General features: G+C 47.7%; 1 protein-coding gene across 2 annotated transcripts in view; it reads left to right on the top strand.

The window, feature by feature from the left end:
• WASF2 (WASP family member 2) overlaps positions 1-25,569 on the top strand; it is a 33,474-nt gene extending 7,905 nt beyond the window's left edge. For both annotated transcript variants that reach the window (XM_069803251.1, XM_069803252.1), the window contains exons 2-9: positions 9,002-9,155; positions 13,091-13,225; positions 13,751-13,904; positions 15,034-15,151; positions 16,296-16,426; positions 18,008-18,163; positions 19,938-20,458; positions 20,949-25,569. In XM_069803251.1, coding sequence (XP_069659352.1) covers positions 9,026-9,155; positions 13,091-13,225; positions 13,751-13,904; positions 15,034-15,151; positions 16,296-16,426; positions 18,008-18,163; positions 19,938-20,458; positions 20,949-21,106 — 1,503 coding nt within the window. In that variant the 5' untranslated portion in view covers positions 9,002-9,025 and the 3' untranslated portion in view covers positions 21,107-25,569. The remainder of the gene's footprint in view (positions 1-9,001; positions 9,156-13,090; positions 13,226-13,750; positions 13,905-15,033; positions 15,152-16,295; positions 16,427-18,007; positions 18,164-19,937; positions 20,459-20,948) is intronic.
• The last annotated feature ends 1,608 nt before the right edge of the window (positions 25,570-27,177 follow it).

Here is a 27,177-nt window from a genome sequence, read left to right as displayed (position 1 = left end):
CTAGATGCTCAAGGCTGTTCTCTTGGTTTTTTGTGACAGAAATCCCAGCAGATATAACACTTCTGGAAAATATCAGGGAGTCAATGTCTTTGGTTTTTTCCTCGTGTCAAAGGTTAACTTAAAATATTAATGCTGCAAAGATTCATTTAAGATATTAAAACTGTTCAGGCAAGAATACATGTACATATTGTAATTACTTCCTTTTTCTTACAATTAAAGTAATTGGATTATATTTAATGAGCTATTTACATTTAATAATTAAGAAAAGACTTATCTTTCCAGTATTCCCCAAGTGCAGCAGAAGGGTGGGGGCACTCAGAGCTGTGATATAATTATCTAGGCGTGAGTTGAAACTGAAAGAGCAGTTGAGCTGTATAGAAAACACTTGGAACTGGTTTGTTCCTACTCTTTCATTAATCAAAATAGTTTAGTGTGTGTTAAAGGAGGGGAGGCTGAGCTTAGCTGCAAATGAGACAGAGTTTATCTGCCGAAAAGGAAGGTTAAAATATGTTCAGACTTCAGGAATAAGTAATTTAGAAAAAAAACCACACCCTCTCTTTCCGTATTAATTACCGAGCGCTACCGTAGAATGAAAATGTGCTGATGTATTGTGAGAGTTGCGCTTTGCACCGAGCGTTTTGTTAGTGCGAACAGGCACAAGCCTTTCCTCTTGCTGGAGGAGGCTGGTGTGAAGGAGAGGAAGAAAACATGCTATCCTCATTAGCAGTAATTCAGCCTGGGAATGAGCGATTCAGCGGTGTTTGCTTTAGCAGCCACGCACCATTTGCAGAAGTTGGCCTGTGGTTCTGCGCAGGCATCCCCGCAGTGATGGCGTGAGGCTCAGGTACCTGCAGTACCTCCAGATGAAGCTGTTGGAAACGATGCTGCTTGTGTTGCCACCTAAATTGCATCTCTTCTAGTCAAGACCTTTTGAAGTTAATTCAGTGCTGTTACAGACTTTGAGGCTTGGAAAATGAAATCTTGTGATTTTATCCAGAGCATATTTTGCCTGGATTGGGACAGAAACAAACAGATGGCTTTGCCAATGAAAGCTCCTCAGCCTTGACCTTTAAGGACTGGCTTTTGGGGCAGAGTGGCAATCCCGTTGTAATAGACATCTCTCTCTTGGGTTGCCGTGATTGCTAACCCTGGGGCTTGTTACTGCTCAGGGGACTCATATCCTGGGACAGGTTGAGACTGATTCCTTGAACAGTCTCATTCACTTTGGACACTGGTTCGGGCTCAGACCAGGTATCGTTGGAGACCTCCTGCTGATGGACTGAAACCTGCCCACTGACCAGGCCTCTCTCCCCATATACTCCTAAAATATTTGAGAACTTATGGTGGGTTTTCTTTACCTGAGTATGCCAAAGCTACCTGTTGATTGAAGTTTGTGATCCTACTCTGTATTGTCATTGACCTTGTATCCTTGCCAAAATTATTCATAGGTTTAACAGAAAGCATTCTGCTCCCTTTGCTGCTCCTGTTTCCTAGGAAGCAACAAAGCCAGAGCTCTTCTGGTGCTGAAGGAGCCCTGCCTCTCTCCTGATGTATATCCTCACAGCAAAGACCTTGAAACCTTTCTGTTTTGGAGCTTTAATTCCTGTTTAATCAATAGTTCCGTATTCTGAGAATCAAATCCCTGTGACAGCTCTCTTTAATTGAGCTAAACTGCCTTTCTCTTGTCACATCTCTTCTAGAGTTTTATTTAAATGCATTTGTTCTGCCTGTATCCTCCTAGTCAGGCATTGATAGGAACACCGGGTGACCTTCTTTGTTTAACTTGTTTTTCAGCTAAATGAATGGAAACATTAATTAGGGCAATGGTGTATTTTTTAGGGGGAAAAAAAAAGTCTAGGTCCAACTGCTGGCTGTATTTGCACTCCAACAGAAGCTACGAGGATCTGTATGTTCCCCGTTGGTGACACCCCCATCCTTCCACCCCCAGCTTGATTTCTGCCAGCAGCTTCGAGCGAGTTCCTCTCCAGGAGAGCAGGCTGGCATTTATTCCAGCAAGATCATCTTCAGTAAAGCTGATAACAAAAGTTTAAAAGGAAGAGCCAAATTTTCAGTCACACCTGTGCAATCCCCTTGAGGGCAGTAAATGATGATGATAATGCATGAGCCAGACAAAAAATGCAGAAAATGGCTTTCTGAGCCTCTTTTGCATTTTTCAGAGCCAGCAGACTGGGGGGGGGGGGAAGGGGAGGAAAAAAAGAAAGAGTATTTTTACTCCGGGAACTGAGCAGGCTAGATGTTTGTTGTCTCAAGGACTCCACAGTGCGCTGTACAATGCTTCGTTATTCTGCGAGATCAGGGCTGACGTTTCCTAGTGTCAGAGCATCGCTGTGGAAATGTGCAGTGCTGCTCTTGCCCCACGCTATTGCTGAAACACCTCTTTCATAATGCTGCCAGATCATATCTGTGAAGTTCTTGAGTTGGTGATTGAAGTGAATTATTAATGTACAGAGGGGTTATGTATGGGGTTTTTGTGATCAGCTAACTGTGTTCTCCTGAAGGCCCTGTGTTTTCAGTAGATCCTGCTTCAGGAAAGGTTTTGTGCGATGGTGGGTGAAAACGCAGACTGCGCTTTCCATCTTAGTGGCTGGTAAGAGATGGTGGGCAACGTTTTCCCCGGTGCCTGGGGGGTTTTACCCATGCATCTCCCCCGTGGCTTTTGGGGAGAATAGACCACTGTGAAAGGAAGCAGCCCTGCAGCTGCCCTTCACTGCTGACTCCTGCTCAGCTGCTGGCAGGCTGGGCTCTTAATGACAGATGAGCCTGTGACGCGTTTTTGGGAATGAATACTTGTTACAGCTGGCGGGATGGAGTAGTTTGTGGCATCACATAGCAGTTTGCTCTATAATTTCACTCCCTATTGCTTGGATGCAGCACTGATTGCTAGGTCTCTCTCCGAGCGTGGAACTGTAGCATTCCTGATTGCTGCATCCCACTTCTCTGTGGCTGCATTGTGAGCTTGGATATAGCCCTGAGCACTCAGCAGAGCCTTCTGCTGATTTTTTTTCTTTCTTTTTTTTTTTTTTTCCAGTTCTCCGTGTGTGTGTGGCTGCTGCTTTCCTTTCTGCTAGTCTTTTGGGGTTACATAAAAGCCAGTCTCTTTCTGGCCATTACAGCTACATGGGGGAGTAGTTACTGCTGAGAGAAGCTTGAAATTTGAAGCAGAGTTGTCACAGACATTAGAAAGAACAGTCAGTCTGCGTTGGCAAGCTACTGAGTTAAGTCTCATTTCATACTGATGGGAATTTCAGATCTGATTATCTCCTTTCTCCCTCATTCCCAAACCTGCTGGTGTGTCTAATCCCCCGATGGGTACTCCTAAAGGCTGCTCTCCAAGGCGCTTAGCTGAAGGCTTGGTCTCCTTGACTATGCTGCTTGTTTGTGTCCAGGCAGAAGATTTTGTAAGCCCTGCTGAGGGCAGGGTGATTGGTCACCCTGATGTACTTGAAGATCAAGCCTAATTTCCTTCCCCTTCCCCAAAAAATGCGCTCTGTCCTCCTTAGGTGCTTTGTGCTACACCAGACATTATGACAGATGATATCACTGCTGGGGTCCAGATTTATTTGCAGATGGTCCCTGATCTAAGAGGTTGTGTGTCACATTGAGTGGGGAATTACCCAGGTGACTCCCAGTAATGCTATGCTAGCTGGTCAAATACCAGTGAGAAGAACCTTGCCAGATCTCTCCCTCCAACTTGGGCTGTTATTTACAGCTCTTTGTGTGCATTGCATACACACGTCTCACCTTGTAGTCCTGCCTACCTTCTCCTCTGCACCGTGGTGTTGACTGTACTATCTGCCTGCTGTAAAAAAAAAAAAAAAAAAAAAAAAAAAAAAAGGCTGGTTCCTCTCTTGCTGTGCAGTGCTGTTTTCTGCTCTGCTCCAAACTGCTTGTTAAGGAGTATTTGCTCCGAGTTGCTGTTTTCAGTTGACAGAACTCGCGTTGGAAAGCAAATACTCAATCCTAAAATGTCCCTGTATTGCTTCTCAATACTTGTAATCAAAGTCTGTCTCCTTTATTGTTCGTAACAATTGTCCAATTTTACTGTGCCAGCCCTATTTATTAAAAATAGTCAATAAGACGCAGCTTTGTGTGAGGGGTTTATAGACTGGCAGTTCTTGTTTGAAACAAACCAATTGTACTTGATTCTAATCCAGAACTGGGATTCCTGAGTGATCTGCTACAGCAGAGCTCATGGGGAGAGCGGTCGATGACTTGCTGATAAGAAATCTTAGAGCAGCATGCTTATCTTGAATTTACCTCGTGCTTTGCTCAAAGTGCTGGATTCAGAAAGGCAAAAATTGCAAGTCGCATTTTCCGCCCCCCTCCCGGCTTTACAGGCCTATGTTGTGCCATGCTTGTTTCCTGGTGCCCCCAAAGTATTGACAGAAATAATTGCCAAAGTCAAAATCTGCTTACAAACTGATGAGTAAGGGATTCAAGGTGAGAGCTTGTTGTGGAGGGAGCAGGGTGTGAGATCGGCAGCCATATGAAGAAGCACTACACACGGATCCTGCTTTCTTGGAGAAATACAAGGCGTCCGAGACCACTGTCTGTGCAGTGAGCAAGCACAGGATAGGAAGGGTGATGCCGAGCAGAAGCTGGAAAAGAGGTGCCAGTTGTGGCTGAAAGATCGGTAGGAATGTAGGAGCGGTGAGCTCAGCTTCCAGGGCTTTTGTCGTGCTCAGCAAACTTTTTCTGGGCCGGCATGGGGCTGTGGAGCGGGCCAGGGCTCGGCAACGTGTGCGTAAGCATTTTGGGAGAGGGGAAATGATGAGGAATTCTGGCAATGCCCGGCTGGAGGTGGGGCAGCATACGGCTGCAGGGAGGCAAGGGGAAAAGAGCTACGGGGCAAAGCTGGGCTTTTCGGGTGGTTTGGCTTTTAGTCACCGCCGCCGTCATAACAAGGCTTGGAGCCTTCTTCGAGTCAAGCCGTGGCTTGGAGACTTCAGAGGAAATGCTTGCCGTGAGCAGGTGGGATGGTTCTGATTCAAGTGGGAGACAAAAATCATTTGTTACCGTAACAAAAGCCCTTGCTTCTTGTTTTTAAGAAGGTGTGAAGCACGGCAGTTGGGAGGATGACTATTTTGAACCTCAATTGGTGCAGCAGTGTTTGTGGATTTGGCACATGAGCAGCCTCCTAGTCTGCCCATTTCTGCCCATTTCCTTATGGCTTTCGTGCTCTGCAACCAGCAAAGATCACTTAACTTCTCTCTTCACATAGCTAGCACTGTTTCAATTTGATGCCTGCCTCTTTTTTTTTTTTTTTTTCCATATTCATTAGAAATCTGTTGCAGACAGTTTTCTGTTTCTTAGAGGCAGTTTCCTCTTACTTTTAACATGCTCCCTCTCTTTTCCTATTACAGCGGGATTGGGGCAAGTCCTCTGTGCCCATGGCATGCCATTCCTGCAGCTTCTTAAAAACATCATATGCACCCCAAACTCTACTACTGAAACAAATCTAATCTTCAACATTAATAAGCAAGTGAAAATGCTATCTTTGCCTGAAAGATAAGGATTTTTGGCCTCGCAATTCATTTAACTTGCTTCTGAATGGTAGGATTTAGTTATAATATATGGTCTGCGGTAGTTACGTGACAGTGACTAATGCCTGATGACCAGTCTGGCTAGCTGGGGTGGAAAACTGCTGTGCTGTCATGCCCTGACCACTGAAAGTAAAGCAGTTCTGGATGGCCCTTGCTGGTAGCATGCTGTCAATCGGCTTCTTAATGACTCTCTTAAAGAATAAAAGCAAGAGCCTCCTGGAAAGCTTTTTTAGGTCTGTCCCTTCCTTGTTTCATTTACTGTGTCTCTTCCCTGCCTCCAGCTGTATGCCTTGTGCTGTCTCCAGTGTTTTGCTTCCTCCTTCTCCCACTGCTCTCATAACTTGTCCCTTCTCCACACTTGATTTTCTGCCCCACCTGACTGCTGCTTTTGAAATACACCACTTATTTTCCAATCCAGACTATTAATCTTTGTCCCACCTACTCACGAGGCATGAAGGTTTTACAGGAGCCCATTAGCTGTTAGCTCTATACCTACCCTCCAAAGACTCATGGGGAAAAACGAGGTCTAACAGCAAAGTGCCTTCTTGTAGGGACATCAACTGCTCTTTTTGGTAAAGTTGGCACCAAGCTCTGGTTGTAGGTCCCAGATTTCCTATCTGCCTGCCTCCACCCTACAAAAACATCTGAAACCTTGAAGCTCCTTGTCCTTCCGCTCAGAGGGGAAGAAATTCTTTAAAGTGCCTCTTATCCCAGAGGCTGCTGGGAGAGCAGAAGGGTGGTTGTCCACAGCCCATCCTGTCCTCCCTGCCTTGCTCGTCTCTGGTGCTGCACGGGGTTAATCTCTTCTTTTAGTCTGACTGCTGCTTGCTGGATCCTGATGGGTTTTAGGAGCAGCAGCAGGGCAGCAGAGCTGTCCCCATCGCCTTGGGAAGAAGCAGCACTGCCACACTCTTTGCGAGGAGGGCTGTCTGTAGTGATCACGAGGGCGAAACTCTTGATTCTGCAGTGGAGTGTGGCAGGCTGTGCTGGGAGGGTGGGGGTGGCTGGCAGGATGAGCCAGGCTATAAAGGGAGTGTTTTTCTTAGCCCTTATCTCTGCTGTCTTGCACCAGTGCAAATTCATAATGTACATGTGCTGTACCATTGTTATTTAAAAAAAAAAACAAACCAACTTTCACCACTACTCCTTGCTTTTAGTTTGAAAACATGCTTTGAAGGCATACACTTTCGGGGGGGCTGTATATAGACAACATTCTGAGCCTTTGTTTATTTGTGGGTATCTGGGGCACTACTTCATTTTCTGCCCTGTTCTCCCCATACTTGCAGAGATTAGGGCTACCTGTGTCTGTCTGACCTGGCTACCTGTCATCTTCGGCGGGGGGGGGGGTGTTTGTCTCTCTTTATATATGCATGCTCACATCTCTTCCCCCTTACAGGCTTATTTTTCCTCTTGCTGTTTTCCTTCTGTCTGTCCTGCACCTTGGACAGTTTCCAGCCGGGCTTGGTGGATGGACTGTCCACTCTGGCTCTGCAGATCCCACTGCATGTGCTCCCTGGCCGAGCCCTGGGGAAGCACAGGGGAGAAGCTCGATGCAGGCAGCCTGCAAATGCTGCCTTGTTTATGAGAGCTGCTTGTTGGTGCAGACTGCAGTCTGGGGGGAGCTGGGAAAGTTTGTCTGGCGTAAAGCGCTAAAGCTGACAAAAGATTGTAGGGCTTGGGCTGTAATCAATAAAACACAGGGTATTTGGAAGCGAAGGTCAGAGTCCTTCCTTAGTTCACCCTGTTCTTTAAATATCCCAGCGGTTACTGATGGCTGCTGCAGTGCTTGGACACGGTGAAGAACAACACGGGCTTCAGTCCTCGGAGAGTCTCTGCTTTTATTTATTTGGATGCAGATCTCGCTCCCCTCTTCGATAAGATGTACAGTTTTGGGGACCCTTTCCTTGCACAGGGACAAGCACACGAAGTCCCTTGCGTAGAGGCTTTGCAAAATGGCAACCAATATCTGCTTGTCTGGGAGATATCCGTGGGCCCCGGTATGCTGCGGCTCTTGAACTCCTCTGCCTTAATGGGTCAAATTTAGCAATTCAAAATCTGGCTTGTGAGGTAATTAGGAGGGATAATGCCCACTTCTTCCTCTTAACACCCTGATAGAAAAGCATCCAGGAAGGACTCCTGGACCTCAAAGATAAGCTGCCAGCTGCCACAGAGACTATCAAAGGGTGGCTCAAAGTCAAGAGCAAACAGCTGATTTTTTATGGTTCTTGGGTTTTTGCTGTTGGTGACAGGAAGCCATGTTCCCCAAGCTGTTAGCTTCCTGTTTTATTTTTACACCCAGCCCAAGCAGATCAGCATGCCTATCACATGGGAGCTGGCTGCTTCTCTTGGGTTGTTCCTCAGCTGACCTAGAAAAGTGATTCTTTCCCCTTCTAAATTAATCAAGAAGTTGGGATGTATTTGCTTTCGCTTAGTCTTAAAGATTTCAGGCATGCATCATGCTCCTTGTTCTGAGCTGTTTACCCAAGTTACCTCCTCTCTCTTGGAGGCGGATGATCTGAGAGGGAGCCGTTTGTTGCTTCAACATTTCAGCCTGTTAGCAAAGGAGATTTTTGTTAGTTCAAGGCACTGACCTGCACATAAAGGCATTTTCTGTCCAAAGCATAACTTCCGGACACTTCTGTTTTCTTCTTTTTTTTTTTTTTAAATTTTTTTTTTTTAAAGAACTGGAAGTTTGTCCTGACTGTTGTACAATCAATCTTGACTTCTTTCTGAGCACGCTCTAGTCCTGCATCCTGATTAGAGCTCCCTCAATGTTAAACTGCTGTAGCACGAAACAATGGTCCAGTGTAAACCTCGGCCCCGGGGGATTTCCCAAGGGAAGAGGGGTGCAGCCTGCAGGATAAGGAACAGTCACCAGAAAGTTTCCTGGTCAGCTGCAAGCGCTTCCTGTTGTTTCAGGAGAGCCCTGTCTGTGCTGCTCCAGGAGGGAGGCACCACGCATGCTTTGGTGTGCTGGAAGAAGCTGGGGTCTTTTTTTAACATCTCCTGTCTTCATCCTCTTGGTTTAAGCAGACCTATTGATTGCAAGTTTAAAATATTTCTGAAGAAGAGCTTGTAAGACTCGCCAAAGACACTGTGCGGGAGGAAGGAGACTGCTCAGAGACGGCGGATGGGTAGGAAGGGAACAACAGCTGCGGTAATGCCAGCAGCACCTTGCGTGTGGGCGAAGATGTGTAGTTTTCCATCTCTGCTTCTGTACCTGAGCTGGTGGGGCTTTGCTGTCACTGCAAGTCATAGAACAGCAGGATCTTTATTTCTGATGAACCAGTCTTATAAGGGTGGGGAGGGGGAAAGAAGGCTTATAAATAAAGCCATTTGAGAGCAGGAAAAACGAACACCATGGCTCTGGTGTGCCTGGAATTTGCGGTTGAGTAATCCTTTCCTGTTTCTTTTTTGGGTTGTTTTTCATCTTTCAGAACAGTGCCTGAAGCAGGTCCACCATGCCGTTAGTAACGAGGAACATTGAGCCAAGGCACCTGTGCCGTCAGACGTTGCCTAGCGTTCGAAGCGAGCTGGAATGCATGACCAACATCACCCTGGCAAATGTCATTCGACAGCTGGGCAGCCTGAGTGAGTACCATGGCGAGCCTGCGCGTTGCCCTCAGGAGTCGCTAGTGCTCTTTATTTAGCTCCCTTTCTACTCTCGTGTTCCTATTTCTCCCCCATCTGCCTTCCCTGGGTAATGCTAAAATGTTTTCCTAAAGAAATCTGATGCTAATTTCATATCCCTGGTCCCACTGCCTTCCTATCTAAGAGAAAATGGGGAGGGGGGGGTGTATGTCTGTGTGCGTGCATGTGTGAGAGGCTGCAGCGAAACTGCAGATGGAAGGATGGAGCACAACTCAGGCTTGTAAAATGGGAGGCTCTCCGAGCAGCCAGGATCTTGTGTCAGAGAATGTGCCTGTAATTGCACGCGCTACTAAATGGAGCTTGACTGCGTTGAATCTACAGTGTGTCAGTAGTCTTATTTTTAATGAAAGATAATTAAAGCGCACACGCAGAAGCTGCCTGTTTGCCCCCGCTGTTTGTTGTGTTGCAAGACCCAAAGTCCCCAGTCTGAGCCAAGCGTTGCCTCTGGAGTATAGGGGATTTGGAGCTGCTTGCTCAAATGGCAGCACGAGCTGTAGCGATGCCTAGCTCAGCTCTCCAGTGGGCTGACCAATAGCCTTGTAAAGGCTGGAGGGAAAACGTGGGCCTACATGCTGTAGGAGAAACGAAGAGTTAATTGTGGTCTCTCCGGGATGACTCCTTACTCTGTTGAAATGCTCTGGATTCTGATTAGCCACCTTTGCCCTTGAAGCAAGACTTTGATAATCAAATTAATACATTGTTTAGCTTCTGCGTGGTGTCTGCAAGCACCTCTGCTTGCTCTGCGAAGCAAGCCCCTTGTCTTCTGCCATAGCATGAATGTGGCAGGGAAAGTTGGAGTGCAGTCTCTTTCCAGCAGTGAAAACCATGGTTGCTGCTAAAATCTGGGCCTGTGTTTGCTGCCAGTCGGTATCACATTCTGTTGGGTTGTAGAAATGTCACTGCACAGGCAAGACCAGTCTCTCTGCTTGAATTCAACTGGCCCTTGTTGTTCATTTGTTAGGTCTTGTAGCCAAGATGGTTGTGGAGTGTGAGGAAAATCCATCTCGTGCATGTGAAATGATGAGGAAGAATCAGTAAAGCTGTGCAAATCTCAGCTGCAGAGAAAGCTAATCCCAGTCCAAAGGCATGCAGTGGGTTAGTGTGACAGAGCCGTGGTGAGATCCTTCAGGTTTAGACCTTCTTTGCGCAGCTCAGATATTGAAAGCTTCTCTGCTGCTACCTCATCAGAGAGGGTGAAGTGCTGGAAGCCAAATTGCAGCCCAGTTTCTTTATCGGGAAGGTACCCTGGGAGCCTCACTCGGCGATGTGGGGAGGGAGGTGCGTGCTGCTGGACCAATCGCAGATACCTCGAGCAGAGCGCTGGAGGGAAAACTCGGGAGAAGTGGCTCTTGCTGACACTTGCGTGCTTGTCTGTGTAAGAGGGGAGTGAGGCAGGTGGGGAGGAAATGCTGAGCACCGTCTCTTACCCGCTTCCCTAGGGTCAGCAGTATTTTAAATGAAGCGATATTTAGACTAACTGCTACAGAATGCTTGCACTCAAATGACCAAACTCCTGCCCCCCCTCCTCTTTCCTTCTTACTTCTGAAAAAATAAATCCGCTCCTTCCTCGTACGTTGAATATTACAGGAACGTAAAGCAGGTTCAGTAGGCTGTGACAGCCCTGTCAAGTGAATAATCAGCCATGCCTAGTGCACCACAGTCTCTTTACAAAGATGCAAACATAAATCTTGTCAAACTTTCATATTCCAGTGAGTTTACCCTTCGTTACTATCACAGCTGGTAGCACTTTGTATAAGTCGACTGTGCGTTTCTGTGTGATTTTATAGAATCCACAAGCTAAAGATGGAAAGACCTATTAAATCATGCCGTCTGTCTTCCTGCCAGTGCATGACAAAGATAATTCTGATTGTAAGCTGCACTTTTGCAGTCAAAGTAACTAAACCAAAAAATTAATCTTTGCCTTACCCCATCTGAAAGTGTACATGAAACACAGAATGGTATGTGAGATGCTGGGTGATAACTCTGTACAGGTGTACTTACACAGGCAAGGGAATATGGACCATTGCTGCTTTCTCCTTCCAGGGTCAAGACCAGTATATACAATGCTGTTTATTATTTTAGGCTTGAAACATACTACTCAGTATTGCAAACCAAAGACTTCATTTTTTCCCTAGTGCTTGTTGCAGTTCCTTGTGAAATTCAGAAATTATTTTCAGTTCTCATTAAAGTAGAAACCAAATTACAATTTTTATTTTTTGAACTGTTGCTGGGAGCTGTCAAATTATGCCATAGATAAACGTTCACCCTCTTTGGTCAAATAGGAGAGCTGGTCTTGTGCTGATGTTGAACACGGGGAGTGCTTCATGAAACCTGGCTGTAGCAAGAGCTACCTGGCCCTTAGGTCTCCAGAAATAAAATCCCTCTCATGAGTTTGAGGAAAGCTGTTTGGGCTTGTTAATGGCACGTATGTGGAGTCTGTATTGTCTAGGAGAGTGGAAGGAGGAGGTCAGTTGAAGTTAACTTCCAGCATTTGCTTTCTACAAACACTTCAAGCTGGCATTGCCACCAAAAGGGGTGGAGGAGGTTGATTTTTAACCTGGCTGGTTCCCCGTGCTTGGCAGTGTAAGGAGAACTGCATGGGAGTATGAACAAGTAGCTGATACGTCAGTTTAGATAGCTGAAAGTATTTGTGCAGCTGGGCTTTGGGGGATGCCCTCGCGTTGCCTTGTGGAAGGGGCGCTTCTCCTTCTGATGTGACTCATTGCAGACAACCAGATTTTCCAAAATTGCTGTTAAAGTTAGGCTTCCAACTGGTTATGCTTTCCTGAATGTCAGAGAGGATCTTTAGGAGTAACAGATTCCAGAACGAACTGTTGACCATATGATGATGCACTTCAAAACCAGACAGCTTATTGGGAGCAGTCTTGTACTCAACAGCCGTGGCTGGAAATGTTTCCCGTCAGTGGGAACTCCATGGGCCTATGTTTGCTGTCAGTGCCAAGTCTGTTCTGATCAGTATTGTCCTCAGCGTGGTTAGGGCTCCCTGTCTTGGGTTATGCGCGAGAGCAGAACAAAAAGACAGTACTCGTAAGTTCTTGGGTTTCTTCCAGTTCTCCCATCTCTGTCTACCTGTGGTCATCTCTCGTTGCATGCGTAGATTTTTAAACTCTTAAGGACAGGGGACATCTTTTTGTTATGCTTGTAAGTGGTGCAGCGAGCTCCTGATCCAAGCCCCTAGGCACTCTCACAGTCCAAACGATGGATGATGTTTGTCATAGCAGCGCACTGGGCAATCCAAGCTGTTGCAGAAAGAATATCCCTGTTTGAGAAGTTCCCCTTTGGTTTTGATTTGGAATAAACGTGAATGCATCAATTTTTCAGACACTGCCACCTGAAGGAACAAAAGGGTCAGTGCTTTCATCTGTGGTTATAGCTCAGGCTTTAGGATCAAGGACTGGGTCTGCTCTCTAGTTGCAGACTACTTTGAGCTTGTAAATATGTGCCAGTTACCCTGGAGGCAGGCCTGCTGGAGACTGGGAGCCTTTGAGATTCTCCAGAGCAATAAAAATCTAACTGTATTTGCCTGTCTAATAAACAGAACAGCAGAAAGTCTTAAAGGACCTACATACCCATCCAGATTCAGACCATTATGGTATTGTCAGCCCTCTTTATTTTGTTACTTTAATAACGACCTGAAAGTATGTCTCGATTGTTTCTTTATTGCTTGAAGATCCCTTGGAAATGTCAGGTTTTGGTGGAACAGAACGTTTTCTTCCTGGATGTTAAACTCAACCCTGACAAACTTTAAAAGAAGCATGGTTTGTTCGTTCTTCTTTCTTCAAGAAAACAAGGTGGGAGACTGAATGTGGTCTGATGTGGCTCACAAGGGTAATGTGGACACTTTAATATTCCAGGTAAATTTGCAGAAGACATATTTGGAGAGTTGTTTACTCAAGCCAACACCTTTGCCTCTCGGGTGAGCATTCTAGTCGAGAGAGTTGACCGCTTGCAAGTCAAAGTCACTCAGCTGGATCCCAAAGAGGAAGAAGGTAATGGAGTGGAGCAGAGTCCTTGCAGACCAAGCGTGGTAAAGATTCTCATTGAGTCAGCATGGTTGGTTCACAGCCATAAAGTGAGCATGACGCTGCGATGGGTGTTGGAATGTCTTCTCTTGGACTAAGAGGGACCATTTCCTCCTCTCCTGAAAAAGCACCGTGCTGCTCATGTGGATAGCCTTTTTGACTGAGTCTAGCTTTGCTCGTTAGCAAGTCTCCATGTGGAAACTCACTTTTCAACAGTTTGATAGCGGTGCACTTCTTGAGTCTTGGTCGCAGGGGTTCAAAACCACATCGGCAACTCTCAAGAGAGCCATGTCTATACAGCAGCAGATCTTGGCACGGCATGATCTGAGCTTTGCTGGGTTTCCCAAGAGATCTGTGGGAAAAGGAACCTGACCTTAAGAAGTGCTAAGCGTGCCAAGAACTCCAACTGAAATCAGATGTTCACTACTTTATCTTCAGTGTCATTGGCCTGGGTCGAGCTGTTCTTCACTTGCTCTCTCCTCTTTCTTACAGTGTCCCTGCAAGGCATTAACACCAGGAAGGCCTTCAAAAGCTCTACTACTCAGGACCAGAAGCTCTTTGATAGAGATTCTCTTCCCGTGCCTGTCCTTGAAACCTATAGGACCTGCAATACTCCTCCACCTCTCAACATTCTCTCACCTTACAGGTATGCCTGCAATACCTTCTTGGCCCCTTGCTCCCTTGCAGAGTACCTCTTCCTCCCAACCTGCCGAGGAGGTCATTTCCCATCTTGTGCTGTATTGAAGTATCTATTTCCACTGGGAAATCGAGTTGCTACACTGAGATCCACCAGGAAATCTCCATCCCCCGGATTACGTGGAACTTTGCTTTTGGGGCTGTACAAATGAGGGTAGCTAGAAAATTATATATTTGGTTACCTGCTGTCACTTTTGTGACTGCCTTGGGGCAAGGCTTGGCTGGCACTGCATAAACATGCTAGGTGTTGTGCAGATGATGCATTTTTCTTGTGCTTCTCTGTAGCCCTGTGGCTTCTTTCCAGAAAGCCGCAGTGCAAACTGCAGAGCATACATCTGTAAATGGCTCTCACCCAGGTGGGTGCAGCAGACTCCTGTAGATCTGGAGATGCTTTCTGTGGCCTCCTGTGCCTGGTCTGAGACATCTGATGTGACCTACGCTGGCTCTGTAACCAGTTCTTCTGAGCAGTCCTGCTCTGATTTCATCTTGTAGGTAGTAGAAGTAAAGGGGGTCAGAATACAGAGACTTAGCCCACATCCATAAATATCTTTTGAACAGGTAAAAAGTAATTACAGATAGCTGGAGGCAGCTGTCTTCTGCCAGACGCGGCTGCACTGCAAAGTAGGAGGAGAGTGTGTGTGTGTGTGTGTGCATGCACGCTCACTCATGAGTTTCAAGGACGCTGCTGGTCTGATTTAGGGTTCCTGAGCTGGAGAAGGTTTTTTTCACACCAAAAATACAACACAAACAAGTGGGAGTTGAAGTGAGAGACCTGCTGCTCTCTTGGTGATTGTTCAGAGCAGTTGAGCTCTTCAGGTGCTGAGTAATGGAGAGTTTGTGTGAGGACAAAAGTGATGGCAAGTGGGAGAGCCAGGACAAGTGAGGCTGTGGGTCCGCTGCCTGTTCTGAAATGGGGGACAGAGGGAAGAGCAGCATGTTTGACCTTCTCACTGCAGACTTTTAAACTGTCATCTGGGGTTAGGCCTTGCGTTTTCTTTGGGTTTCAAACAAATGTGTGACTTGTTTGTGTGTTTGGTTTTTTTTTTTTGGTTTTTTTTTTTTTTTCCCCCCTGTTCTAGGGATGATGGCAAAGAGGCACTTAAATTCTACACGGATCCTTCATATTTCTTTGACCTTTGGAAAGAGAAAATGCTTCAGGACACCAAGGATATTATGAAAGAGAAGCGGAAACATAGGGTGAGGAAATGGGAGATCTCTGCCAACAGAGGCATGTCAGGGAAGAATAGGAGGTGGGAAGTGTTAATAAATCTTGGACTCCAAAATTGCTATCCAAAATTCAGGTTTGCTCTTAAGCTCTTTAGGGATCAATTCAGTGAAGGTTTTTTCTGGTTTACTCTCATCCTTGTTAATTAAAAAAAGAAAACAAAGATACCCTTGATCTCTTTTTCCAAATGGCACCATCTTTGTATGGTTACAATGGTGTAATTTGTAGTTCTCAAACGTAGTGCTGGTGCAGTCAGCAGGGGAGAAAGTTGTATCGGAGTCTTTTCTGCACTTCTGATGTTGCATAGGGGGTCTGTTCAGTGTTGAAGCAGTGCAAATCCCACTGCCCCAGCACCGCAGCGTGTTGAGTGGTGTAATAAATTCAGCAGTGGAAGAATAAAGAAAAGAGAAAATGTCCCTTCAGGAGTGCAAAACCAGGCCCTAATGTTAAATTAGGGGCAAGTGGGAGGCTTAACAAAACCATTTAAGCAGAAAATGGCAGGTAGAGTTCCTGGTTTGGTTGCCTGGGGATTTGGACCCGTGTTTACCAACACTGAAACTTATACCATAAAAGATTCAGTTTGAGCATACTTTGTTTAGCTTTTGAGCAACTGGAGTATTAAATATCAAAATAGATCATGATTTTTCAGTCAGAATAACAAAGGAGAGATTTAGGCCATGTTAGAATACAGAGTGAGGCTAGCTAAAGCCTAGTTCTTTGTGGGCAAGTGTCCATGTTGCACCTCAAAGCACTTAACACCAGCAAGATGATAGTGAGATTTGGCAGCCTTGACACAGAGGCCAAAGACTGAATTGATGTGGGAAACTGAGCTTTCACTCTGCCCTCAAGGTGGTCATGCCAGGGAGTAACGATGGCATCATGTCTGGGCTGCACTGGGGAAATCTGATGTTGTCTGTCTTTTTTTATGCTATCTCTGCTCCAGCTTCTTTGTATGGGAGATCTTTGGAGCTTGCAGCAATCAGGAAAGTAAATTAAAAATCCTGGCCCTCTTTGAGAATGTATCTTATTGAAACTGCTACAGGTCTGTCCTATCCCTCCCTGTTCCCAGTGAGTTTAAAGCAAAATAAGGCTTCTGTTTGATTCCTCCTCCCTTAGAAAGAGAAAAAGGAGAATCCAAACAGAGGAAATGTGAATCCACGGAAAATCAAAACCCGGAAAGAAGAGTGGGAGAAGCTGAAAATGGGACAAGAATTTGTTGAGTCAAAGGACAAACATGGTCCTGCTGGGTAAGCAAGTCTGGGGCTCTCTGTTCAGCTCCCCAGTGAGGGGGAGCAGGCGGGCGTTGTTGATTGTAATGCAGTTCACCCTGCTCTGCAGCTTCTCCAGATCTGCTGCACAGTGCGGATCGATACTGCCACTAATCAGATTCTCCAAAGTAAATCCGTCTGCTGATTTAAAATTTGCTAAATAAATCAGGGAGCTACATGGTTTGAACAAGGTGGCAGGAACAGCTTTGGTAGCAAGTCTGCTCTCGGCTGCCTGTCTTGTGGGCACAAAATTGTTGAGAGCTTTGGCTCCCTACCCCATCGCGGTGCCCTTCCCATCACACCTAGCCTCTGGACCTTACGCTGAGGAGCAGGGTGGCATCTCGGTGGTATTGTGTGACTGCTTTGTAACATTTCACAAATGGCTCTTCACACCCTAAAGTTGAAGCGGGGGCTGTCCCCATCCAAGTATTTCAAGCTACAGATCTCTCTTTAGCGCTTCTGGCTTGGGAATTCATTTAACTTTTGACACCAGCAAGGCTGGAAGCAGACCGAATTCCCCACAATGCACTTCTCGCTTGCTCGCTCCTTGCAGCTTCCTTTCATATAAGAAAAATCTCTCTTTAAATCACACTCTCCAGCTAAAAATAAAACTTGCTTTTAGTTTAATAGGAGAACAGGTTTGGTTTCTAGCAGAGGAATTGAGCAGCACAACAGCACCATTTTCTTGCTCCTCTCTTCTGGTGTAAGCATGTTCATGTATTTGAATTCACTGGAGGTCCAGAGCCCCCAAGAATGGAGTGGTTCCACCGCCCCACAGTGAAATGAGCTCATTGAAAGTTGACTGTGAGAGTGGTCTCTTCCTTCAGTACTATTTGAGCTCTGGATACTTGCTTTTAATAGCATCGCCATTCCTTGGGTTCTTTTTGATACTCTATTCTCAAGCTTTTTTTTTTTTTTTTTTTTGGCATCTAGGAGTACTTCTTCTTTTTTTGCCACTGAGATACCCAATGTAACTGGGAGTCCTTCAAGTCCACACTGGTCAAAACACGCTCTTATAAATGTTTTATCTAGGATCAAATGTTAAGAAATGTATTTTTTATTTTGTTGTTTTCTTGTTCACTAAAATATATACTCGTGCTGTTCTGGTGTGTGGTAGCAATAAACAAACATGAGAGCATCTGGGCAAATTCTAGCCAAAGAATTATGCAGAGCATACTAATACAGCTGTACATAATTCTTCATATAGGATGCTTTGAGAAACAGAGAGTTTTTTTTCTTTTTTCTTTTTTTTTTTAAAATGTTGCTTTAAGGTTTTGTTTTGTGTGTCCTCTCGTCGTGGTTGATAAGGTTCCACCTAAAGGCAGGTCCCACTGTGCTGGGAAAAGCCATTCCTGCTAGAAGACCTCATTTCTAAATCTTGCAGGTTGATCCATCCACCTGGTTAATATCACTGCCGTTCGGTGGTTGAACTGCTGCACGGTTGTTTGTTGTAACCCTTCCAGGAGGCAAAGCTCTTGTGAGTGAGGGGGGGGGCGGGAAATGAGCTTTAGACATTGCCTTGAACTCTTTAAATAAATCACTTGTCTTGCTTTCACTCAGGTACCCCTCTAACATGGTGTATCAGAACGGCAGCATCGGTTCAAACGAAAGCATGGACGTGAACTGCTACCCGCCACCGCCGCAGACTGACTCTATTGTGCCACCACCTCCTTCATTCCCAGATGACAGCCTGCCTCCGCCCCCGGTGGAATTTAGGTAAGCCTACGGGATCCCTTCTGTCACCAAGGAGTAGTAGGTGGTGTAAAAGGATGACATGAGACAGGCTGAGATAGTTCAGCATAACTTCCTAACGGGTGTTGTATGGGAACCAGAATGCTCCTGTCTGGAGGGGAAGTGCAACTGCAGGCAGGGACAGAGGCACAGGCAGAACAGCTCTCCGTAAATCCCGACCACCATTGTTGTTCCCATACAGAAGGGGACAGTGGGCTTGGGCAAGAAGTAGAGCAGGCTTATTTCACTTTCTAGAAGAGTGGGGTCCCAGTTAATGGTTTGGCTCCATTGCATGTGCTTTCCAATGCAGTTGGTCCAGAGCATGTAGACTTACATTCCTGATAGAGCTGTGCAAAGAACAGTTTCTTTCTCTGCTGTTTTTGTTACCATTTGCCCTATGATCTCTGACAAATGCACGATGTGGGCACTGAAGATGTAGATGTAGTTAAATTTAAAGGACTTGAGCACACCAGCTGACTTCTTCCCAGAGACTTCAGAGCAAGTTCAGGGTAGCTGCTTTGTATCTGATGAAATGGTGACTTCCAGTCACCTCTAGAGATGAGAATTATGGTCCAGCAGTAGCTCAAGACACAAAGGGTGAAACAAGAGAGTAGCCTTTTTTTTAAAGGCAGTAAAACAGAGTCCAGAGTAACAGGAGGAAGTGTGTCTGATAGACAGGACTGTGTTAGCTTGTCTCCATCTTATCCAAAGGCAGCAATGCTGCAGAAAAGGCTCTTCTGATGTGTCAAAGAGACCAAGCCCTCCACTCTGCAGCATGTTCCTCTAGGGCAGAGCAGAAACAAGCTTTCAGATGAAGCTTATGCTGCCTTATGCAGTTGCTTAGATCTCTGCCAGCCACAGAGATCTCCTTTCTCTGGTTTTGTTTTGGTGGTTGTTTTTTAAAGAACCCTGGGAGCTAGGTTTGATCTCCAGTAGTCTGTCTTGGATCAGCACTGTGCACTGTTAAAAATTGTGACATTTTTGTAGCAAAAGTACCTTATTTTTCTGTCTTACTGTGGAAGGGGATGTCAGTTTAGGGCTTCCTTTACATGTAGATAGGATATTACAGTATCTTATGGGCAGTAGTGTTTTCTGGTATAAACACAGCTTCCAAAAATGGGAGATTCAGTTGCTCATGAATAGGTGTTTTCCTTAAGAGCACGTTGGGTTTCATGTCTTCCTCTTCACTCCGCATGGTGAGCTATGAGACATGGCTGCTGCTCTCCAGCTCTGAGCCATGGAATCCGGTGAAGAGATCTGTTCCTAGCAGGTGTTCAGAGCATATGCTTTCCTGGCACACCCACCAATCCTTGTGCGATTTATCACGGTAGACATCCCTGCTTGGCGTGTCATAAGTCTGACCTCAGTGTGGAGGGGTAGTGGCTTGCGTTGCTGCAGGAGCTCTTAAGCCAGGAGGCTGCTCTGAGCTCAGACGTGACGCCTGGCCTCTGGCGGAGAGGTGAGATGGCTCATGTTCTTGTCAGCCTGGGAGATGGGATGGATGATAGCATTTCTGCCAGTCCCTAGAAGCTTTCTTTTGTTCTGGTGGTGTAGGCCAAAAGAAACGCTGCGAGGGAACTAAAACCAAGGAGTGAGGTCTCTTGGAAACACCAGTTAAAGCTGGAACTTAGATTTTTTTTTTCTTTTTTTTTTTCTGGACTGCACCAAACACACATGATTTGCATTAACATTGAGATTGTACAGTCTAATCTGGCCTCACATCTAATAGCCTTATGTCTCTTTCCTTCTGTTGCAACAGCTATCCTGTAGACAACCAAAGAGGTTCTGGTTCTGGAGGGACCAAACGATCCAGCCTGGTTAGCCCAAGTCACCCACCACCAGCTCCTCCGATCGGATCCCCCTCAGCAGCCAGGCCAGGCTTTGCTCCCCCTCCAGCGCCACCTCCACCACCACCACTGCTGGGAAACACCTCCCCTCCACCACCTCCCATGGGCTTCCCATCCCCGGGAACTCCACCACCACCCTCACCCCCTTCTTTCCCTCCTCACCCCGAGTTTGCTGCCCCGCCACCACCACCACCCCCTCCGGCAGTCGAATATGCCAGCGTGCTCCCACCTCCGCTGCCACAGCCAGGCAGTGGGAATACGCCGCCTCCCCCTCCACCACCGCCTCCTCCTGGCCCACCGCCTCTGTCTTCCAGTGGCCTGGATGGTCCCCCACCCCCTCCTCCACCTTCAGACACCTCTGCCTCCAAGCCCAAGTCATCCTTGCCTGCAGTTAGTGATGCCAGGAGTGATCTGCTTTCAGCTATTCGTCAAGGTAAGGTTTTGTTTCAATACCAACTTTCTCCTTTGCCTCTGGAAAAACCCCGCAGTATCCAAGTGAGAGCACTTGGGAGCCATCTCATGAGCAGTAGTGTGACTGTCTTGCTGCTTGAGACCTGTTCCTTGTGGTCCCTCCTTGTCTGCCCACCCTAATGACAACCTCAAAAGGTTTTGTGCCTCTACCTGCACCTTTGGAGATGGCAGTACTGGAATTGGTGTGGTCCAAGTTTGCAAGTGGATTGAACAGCAGTGGTGGTGTAACCCCTCAGAGGAGCACAGAAACGATTCGCTTCCCATTCCACCTGCCCACCCAGCCTGTCTTGGCTGTCATTCACCATCAGCATTATCCCACAGCCTGTCCAATACTCACTGGCAGAGGACAGGCTGCCTTGCTCAGGGGATTGTGTCAAAGGGATGGCTGCTTTGGAGATTTCAGTGTGACCAAAGCCTTTGAATGATCCCCTCTGTTGCCTTCTTCCCAACAGGCTTCCAGCTCCGCAAGGTGGAGGAGCAAAGGGAACAGGAGAAGCGGGACGTTGTGGGCAATGATGTGGCAACGATCCTGTCACGCCGCATCGCTGTGGAGTACAGCGACTCTGAGGACGACTCTTCGGAGTTCGATGAGGACGAATGGTCGGATTAACCACAGTCCTGTCCCCTTCTTCCCCTTCTCTCCTGGGTTAACGTCTTCTTAAAGAATCAGGTGGCCAAACCTTCCACCACTTTCTTTTTCATCCCGTAACCAAAGATGTGCCAAGGGTTTTCAGACAACCAGCAGCATATCTCCCCTCCCTCCCCCTCTGGCTTTGGCAGGACTTTGTGCTCTGCCTTTCCAAAAGGTCTCCTCACGGACACTGAGGATGCGGTGTTGGGATTTAGCTGGAGGGGGTGTAACAGTTGCTTATTTAAAATAGAGCTAAACCTCCAGATTCTCGATGCCACCAGGCAGAGCACATATAAACCCTCCATCCTGAGGGATTTTTAAAGTAAAGATGGATGATCCTGTTGTGGCCGCGTGGCCTTTCAGATGAAGGACATTTTCAGCTAGTTTTCTCATTGCAACAGCAGACAGTTGATCTGATGGCTCTTCCTTTCCAGTGAATACTGGTAGTGCTGCAAGAAAATGGGCTTTAAATGTCTGTTCTCTGCTGCATCCCACTGTCAAATAATCAGTTTTTGGCAATAGTGCACAATTCTTTCCCCTCTGACCCCCTAGTATTATTTCCAGACTACCCTGCGTGGGGTGCGCTTCCTGGCTCTAGGGCTGTGGAGTGCATTGGGTGCAATGTGAGGAGGGACTCTCTTATTTTAAAAGCTGCCTTTACCTTCCTCAAATCTCCTGGACTGCTTCGCCAAGTCTGCCAAAGGGGACTTGCACAAAGGGATGCAAAGCCAGGGCAGGACGGTTGCTCAGCTTCCCACTTCTGGGAGAGCAGAGCCACTGCCCCACCGAGACACATCTGTGTGGTCAGCACTGAGTGGTGGTGAAACTCCACTTTGCTGATTTCTCCAATTCATGCTGAGAGTGTGTTTAAAAAAAGTGCCTAGAGCAGGGAGATGGTGTGGGGAGGGGTTCTCTGAACACCAGGCACTTTGATCTTCTTTGGCCTGTTCAGGGCAATGCTGCAGTTAGTTTGAAGAGGTGCTTTTTCTAGCAGGGTGACCATACTTTTTTGCACAGGGACTTGAGTAGCAGAAAATGCTGGTATTACCTTTGCTTCCTCCTCCCTTCCACCTAAGGAGGGGAGTTTGTGTGCCTAAAAACATCTAGTGTGTGAACTGAGTTGCCCATCGGTTACATCAGCCCTAACCTATGTTGTTTCCCATAATTTTGTTATTATAATTCATTAGTTACTTTTAAGGAAACATTTCTTCTCACTAACCCTGTGAATTCCCAGGCTGCTCACTACAGATACAGTACTGGCAGGGGGAGAAAATGGTGAACTTGAACTAGCTGACCTAGGTTTTATTGCTGTTTTATGTTACCTTACACCGAACGTAAGCATATTTTGGAAATCAACAAACAAATACCCCTGATGTTACAGATGTGCTTTTGGTATTTTAATTTGGATGTGACTCTCTCAGGGTCATGCAAGAAAGCAATTCCAAAGCCTTTTGGAGATCGTGGGTCCAGCTGTTGTGAGGTGGGACCAGCTGCATGTCCCATTAAGACCAACTCTCCAACCTCTTTGCCTTTCCTATTGCAAAGTATTTTGCCAGCCTGTGCCTGTTCTTTCTTCTTTGGCTTGCCTCGTTTAATGATGTTGCTGATACCTGGAACGCCAGGCCCAGCCCGAGGCTGCCAGGTTGCTGAAAATCCTTCTTGGGGTTTGATTGATGGCTTCAGTTTGTGCCATTGAGTTCTTACTGATTTCTTATGTGCGTGTGTGTGCGTGCGCATTTTTAATCTTTGACAAAGCAGATGATGACCTGGAGGATGGGCTTTTCTGGGGTGCAGATCAAGCTGAGATCCAGCGCGACCCTGAGAGATTTAGTGGACCGCTGCACCATCAGATTTTGTCTGCAAATCAGCTGCTAGGCAGGATGCAAAGGGCGTAGACGGTGAAGCATCCCGATGGGCTGGGAACATCTGAGCCATGCTAGTTCCAGGTTCTGGAAGAGGGAACAAACCCCTCGAGTGCCAGTGAGCCATCGTGCAGTGTAGGGACTTGGAAATGCAAACTGATTATTGCTGCAAGCTGGGTAAGGGGGGCTAGAGGAGAATCGCTGCCTCTTGTTTTTCTGCTCTTTCTGTAAGCATCCTCCTCTGGCTTCTCTCGGAGACAGGTTCCTGGGGAAAACGGACCTTTAAGCTAACCCGGGCTGACAGCATTATCACACAGGGAAGCGAGGAGCTCGCAAATGCCAAACCTGGGTTAATTTTAAATTGCCTTAACTAGACTTGGCCCCTGTTGGGAAAGGGGAGTGAGTATTCCTGTCACGTGAAATACAGAAAAGTGCCATATTCTCTGTGACCCAGATGGATGGTCTGTCAGGCAGGGCCGTGCCTCGAGGCATTAGGGACACAGTTGCCCCACGTGCTGCCTGTTGCACAAGGATGCTGTGTGGGCGATCCAGCATGGCTGCGGGTGGAGTCGGCTCCTCTGCCTGCCTCGCCTGCTTGCAAGGCCCTCCTGGCAGCAGGAGGGACGCTGCTTTGTCCGTGCAAGCCTGCTGTAACCACCCTCTGTTTCCAAACTCGCATCCCAAGGTGAGAATCAAAACTGCTGGATCCTAAGCAGAAGGGTTGTGGACAGGTAGGGAAGGTTGGTTGTTGGGTTTTGTTTTTTTTTAAATCTCTTTCAATTGCAAAAAGAAGTGGTATGAGCCTAGTGTGGAGATCCCTGAGAAACAACTGGTGTAACGTGACCGTCTCTGAGTATCGTTGCAAAATCACAGAGCACTGGGCCACCAAGTAAGCTTAATATTTCTTAAACCAGTAGGGGAAGAGGAGAGGTGCCAAAAACAACCTTTGCAAGACAGAGCAGCTGTGCTGTAACTGCAGGGCTGCTGCCCCATGTAGACTGAGGGCCTGTGCTGGACTCCCCTGCCATCTTTGTCATTTTGTGTTAAGTTACTCCTTCCTCCCCTTTTTCCGTGTAAGGCTGGGTTGAACAGCACGGCGGGCGAACCTCAAGCATTTCACAAAGCCAAAAGCGAGAGCTGGCAGCTGGGGTCCTCCCTGCTCTCCGCCTGCCCGGGAGGAGCCCCCGTCTTTCCATTTCAGCCCAACCCGTGTCCGTATGGAGACGCAGAGCCGGAGCAGCCATTTCGCCCGTCCTGGGAGCCGTTTGCTCGGGGCGTGCAAGTTTGGGCAGGCCACCGCTGCCTTCCCCTTCCCGGCGCCGCGCTCCTGGTTAAACATTCTCCCGGTGTCCTCGCCCGCAGTGCTTGGCTGCTGCTCCCGGCAGCCTCTCCCCCGCTGCCCCCCTTCCCGCGCTCGCAGGGAAAGCCTCGTCCCGGCTCCCTGGGCTCAGCCTGGAGCCTCATCCGCAGTCGGTGACCTTCACTGCTTTCTCCTCTCCTTATCAGACCCAAAGCACCAGACCAGATCGAGGGAAGGGGCTCCTGGAGGTCCCAGATGGCCAAGAAACTGTGCAGAGTGTCGTTTCAGGGAAAGGATTTTTTTTTTTTTTTTTTTTTTTTTCAGTCCGTGAACTTATTTAACGTGCCTTGTTTGAAAGTACCTGCCCTTGACAGGCTCTGGCGGGGAGCTAGCTGGCAGGGCCTTGCGTGGGGCAGATGCAGCTGCCCTGGGTCAGGTTTCATTGCTGTTGGATTTCGGGGGGTGCTTTCTTCTCTTCCTTTTTAAACAAAGCCTTGAAGTGGGAAGTGGATCTGATGTTTTTATTACTGTATTAACATTCATTTTAATTCATTTCAGAAACTAACTCATTTTTCTTCCTGATTAGAATGTCATAGAATTAGACGAGCTGTAACCCTCCTGAAGTGCCTTATTTTCCTACATGATATAAATATATTTATAAGAGTAATTATTCCACTTGTATCTTAGGGGTTTATTGCTGAGCAGAAGATATGGTGGGAGGAGAGATGGGAAGTGCCCTCGAAGGACCCAGCCAGGCCAGGGGTCGGAAGGGTGATGTTTGACAGATATTCTCAGGGTGCAGGGGGTTACTCACTTCAGACCAAAGGAGTTTCAGCAGTGAAACTCTGCTTAGGAAAAAGGAAAAAAAAAAAAAAAAACCAACCTCATGAGCAAAATACTGTAGACTTGTTTGGTTTTCTTACCCGTGCAAAATAAACACTGATGGCCAGACTCTGCCGCCTCATCTGCACGGATGCAGTGGGCATAAAGCTGCTGCTGCTGGGGGAGTGGAGCCCGGTCCATACCTGTGCATCCCAGCGCAGACCCGCTGCCTTCTGTTTTCCCGTGTAATGTCTGTCTGTGCTGTTCCCTGTCGGTTGCTGTGTAAGCCAGGCTTTCCTGCTGCTTTTTTTTTTTTTTTTTATAATCAGCTCAGTAACCCCTGGATGAAGATCCCAATTTCAAATTTTTTTGTAATGTACATGTAAAAACAAACAAAAAAAATTAATTTTTTTGATCCTTTTTTAAAACTGTAAACTTGATAAAACCTTTCTATCCAATCGGTGCCTGCGTGTGTTACTCCGAGCATGTGTTGGGGAGCTGCGGTGTGGTCTCTTGCACGTGGAAAGTGGCTGGTCCCGGCCAGAGGGGCTGCTGCGACTTGTCTGTGTGTGACTTCTCCTGCCCAGGAGCATGGGCAGGTGCCGAGCCACGTGAGCGGCTCGTGCTCGTACAACTTGTGTCCTGTACTGCATCTCGCAGGGCTGCTGGGGTGTAATTTGGGGAGCCTGGCTGCATTTGACGTTTCATCGAGGGCGCCCGGGCTGTGTCCTGTCTGCAGGTGCCTGGGCAGAGGGATGAAGAAAGCCAGCGGGTCCCAAGCTGTCTTGCAGACGCCATCCGCGCAGCAGCCTCTTCCAGTACCGAAATGCAGCCGTGCCAAGGTGGGTTGAGGATTATCGATGGTGGTAGTTAGTGCTGCCTGCTGTGGGTAACGGCGCCAAGGAAGCGCTATCCAGGAGGAGCTACCAGCCTCCCGTGTGTGCTCCCTGCCATACGAAATGAGCCCATGCTCCATCTTGCAAGAGCGGAGCTGCTGCAGCTGGGGTGGGAGGGGGCTGCTTCTGCTTTTTTTGCCTCCATTTCAGCTGCTCAAGGTCCCTTAGGCAGTTAATCTGCCTGGCCCCAGCCGCAGCAGCGATGGCTCCTGGCCCTGTTTTCAGGTGCCTTGTCTGGGCTTGGTACATGAGCCTGTTGTGCGGGTGTATTTTCTTGCCGGTCGGTGGAGAGCAACAAAAGGATCCGTCCCTGCTGCTCCTCGTCCCTGCTTTTACCGCGAGCTTTGCTCTGCCAAATTCCCTTGGCTTCTAGGAGACACCCGTGCGTTCGCTCTGCAGCGCTGTGCCTTTCTTGGCTGACAATAGTCCCTGGCTGCAAAACCTCATTAGATTAATTGGCCTTGCCAGCTTCTGAACAAGCAAGCCCTTTAGTCGTGCTGGGGCACGGAGGGCAGGGGAAGGAGGGATCTCTTGGGCTTCCACGTCCCTGGCGCTGTGTGTCACGGCTCTTGGCTCCATCTCGAATCCGGGAGGAGCAGCCGGTGCCTCCGGCTCCCTTGTCTGGATGGGTGCGGCTGTGGCCAGGGTGAACTTGGTGCCTCTGCTTTTTTGGGGTACACACCAGCACACAGCCCTGCGCTTTTGGGTTACCGGCCCTTGAGAGTTATCTTTGGGAATTGGAGGGGTGGGTGTACGAGCAACCCACGGAGCCAGGGAGAGCTCCTGCAGACCGAGAAGCCTCCCCTCTCCTGCTGCTCCCTGGCCCGGGGTTTAGCTCATTATGGGGAGGAAAAGCCCAGCAGCGAGATGAATCGTGTGCCGGTGTTCTCAGAGCCTGAGCCCCTTCCGTGAGCAGCAGTTTCCTATGGAGGAGCTGCTGCAGCTGGGGGAGAGTCTCTCGGGTTCTGCTGTGCCTTGGCACTCTGGCCTTGGCCCCAGCCTTTGATGTGTTTGCCTGTCTGTCTCTTCCACGGGGCTCGGCACCGGATCACAGCTGGCCGGGCTCTGGCTTCACAGGAGCCCCTGTCTCCAAAGACCTATTTAATTTTCTCCTTCAAGGTGGTGTTAGCAACACCCAGAAGATGCTGCCGGCTGCCTTGGACGAGTGGG

This window comes from Haliaeetus albicilla, chromosome 16, assembly GCF_947461875.1.
Source record: "Haliaeetus albicilla chromosome 16, bHalAlb1.1, whole genome shotgun sequence".
In the NCBI taxonomy this organism is placed as follows: domain Eukaryota; kingdom Metazoa; phylum Chordata; class Aves; order Accipitriformes; family Accipitridae; genus Haliaeetus; species Haliaeetus albicilla.
The sequence above is the reverse complement of the archived record's forward strand: the minus strand, read 5'-3'. Positions and strand labels throughout refer to the sequence as shown.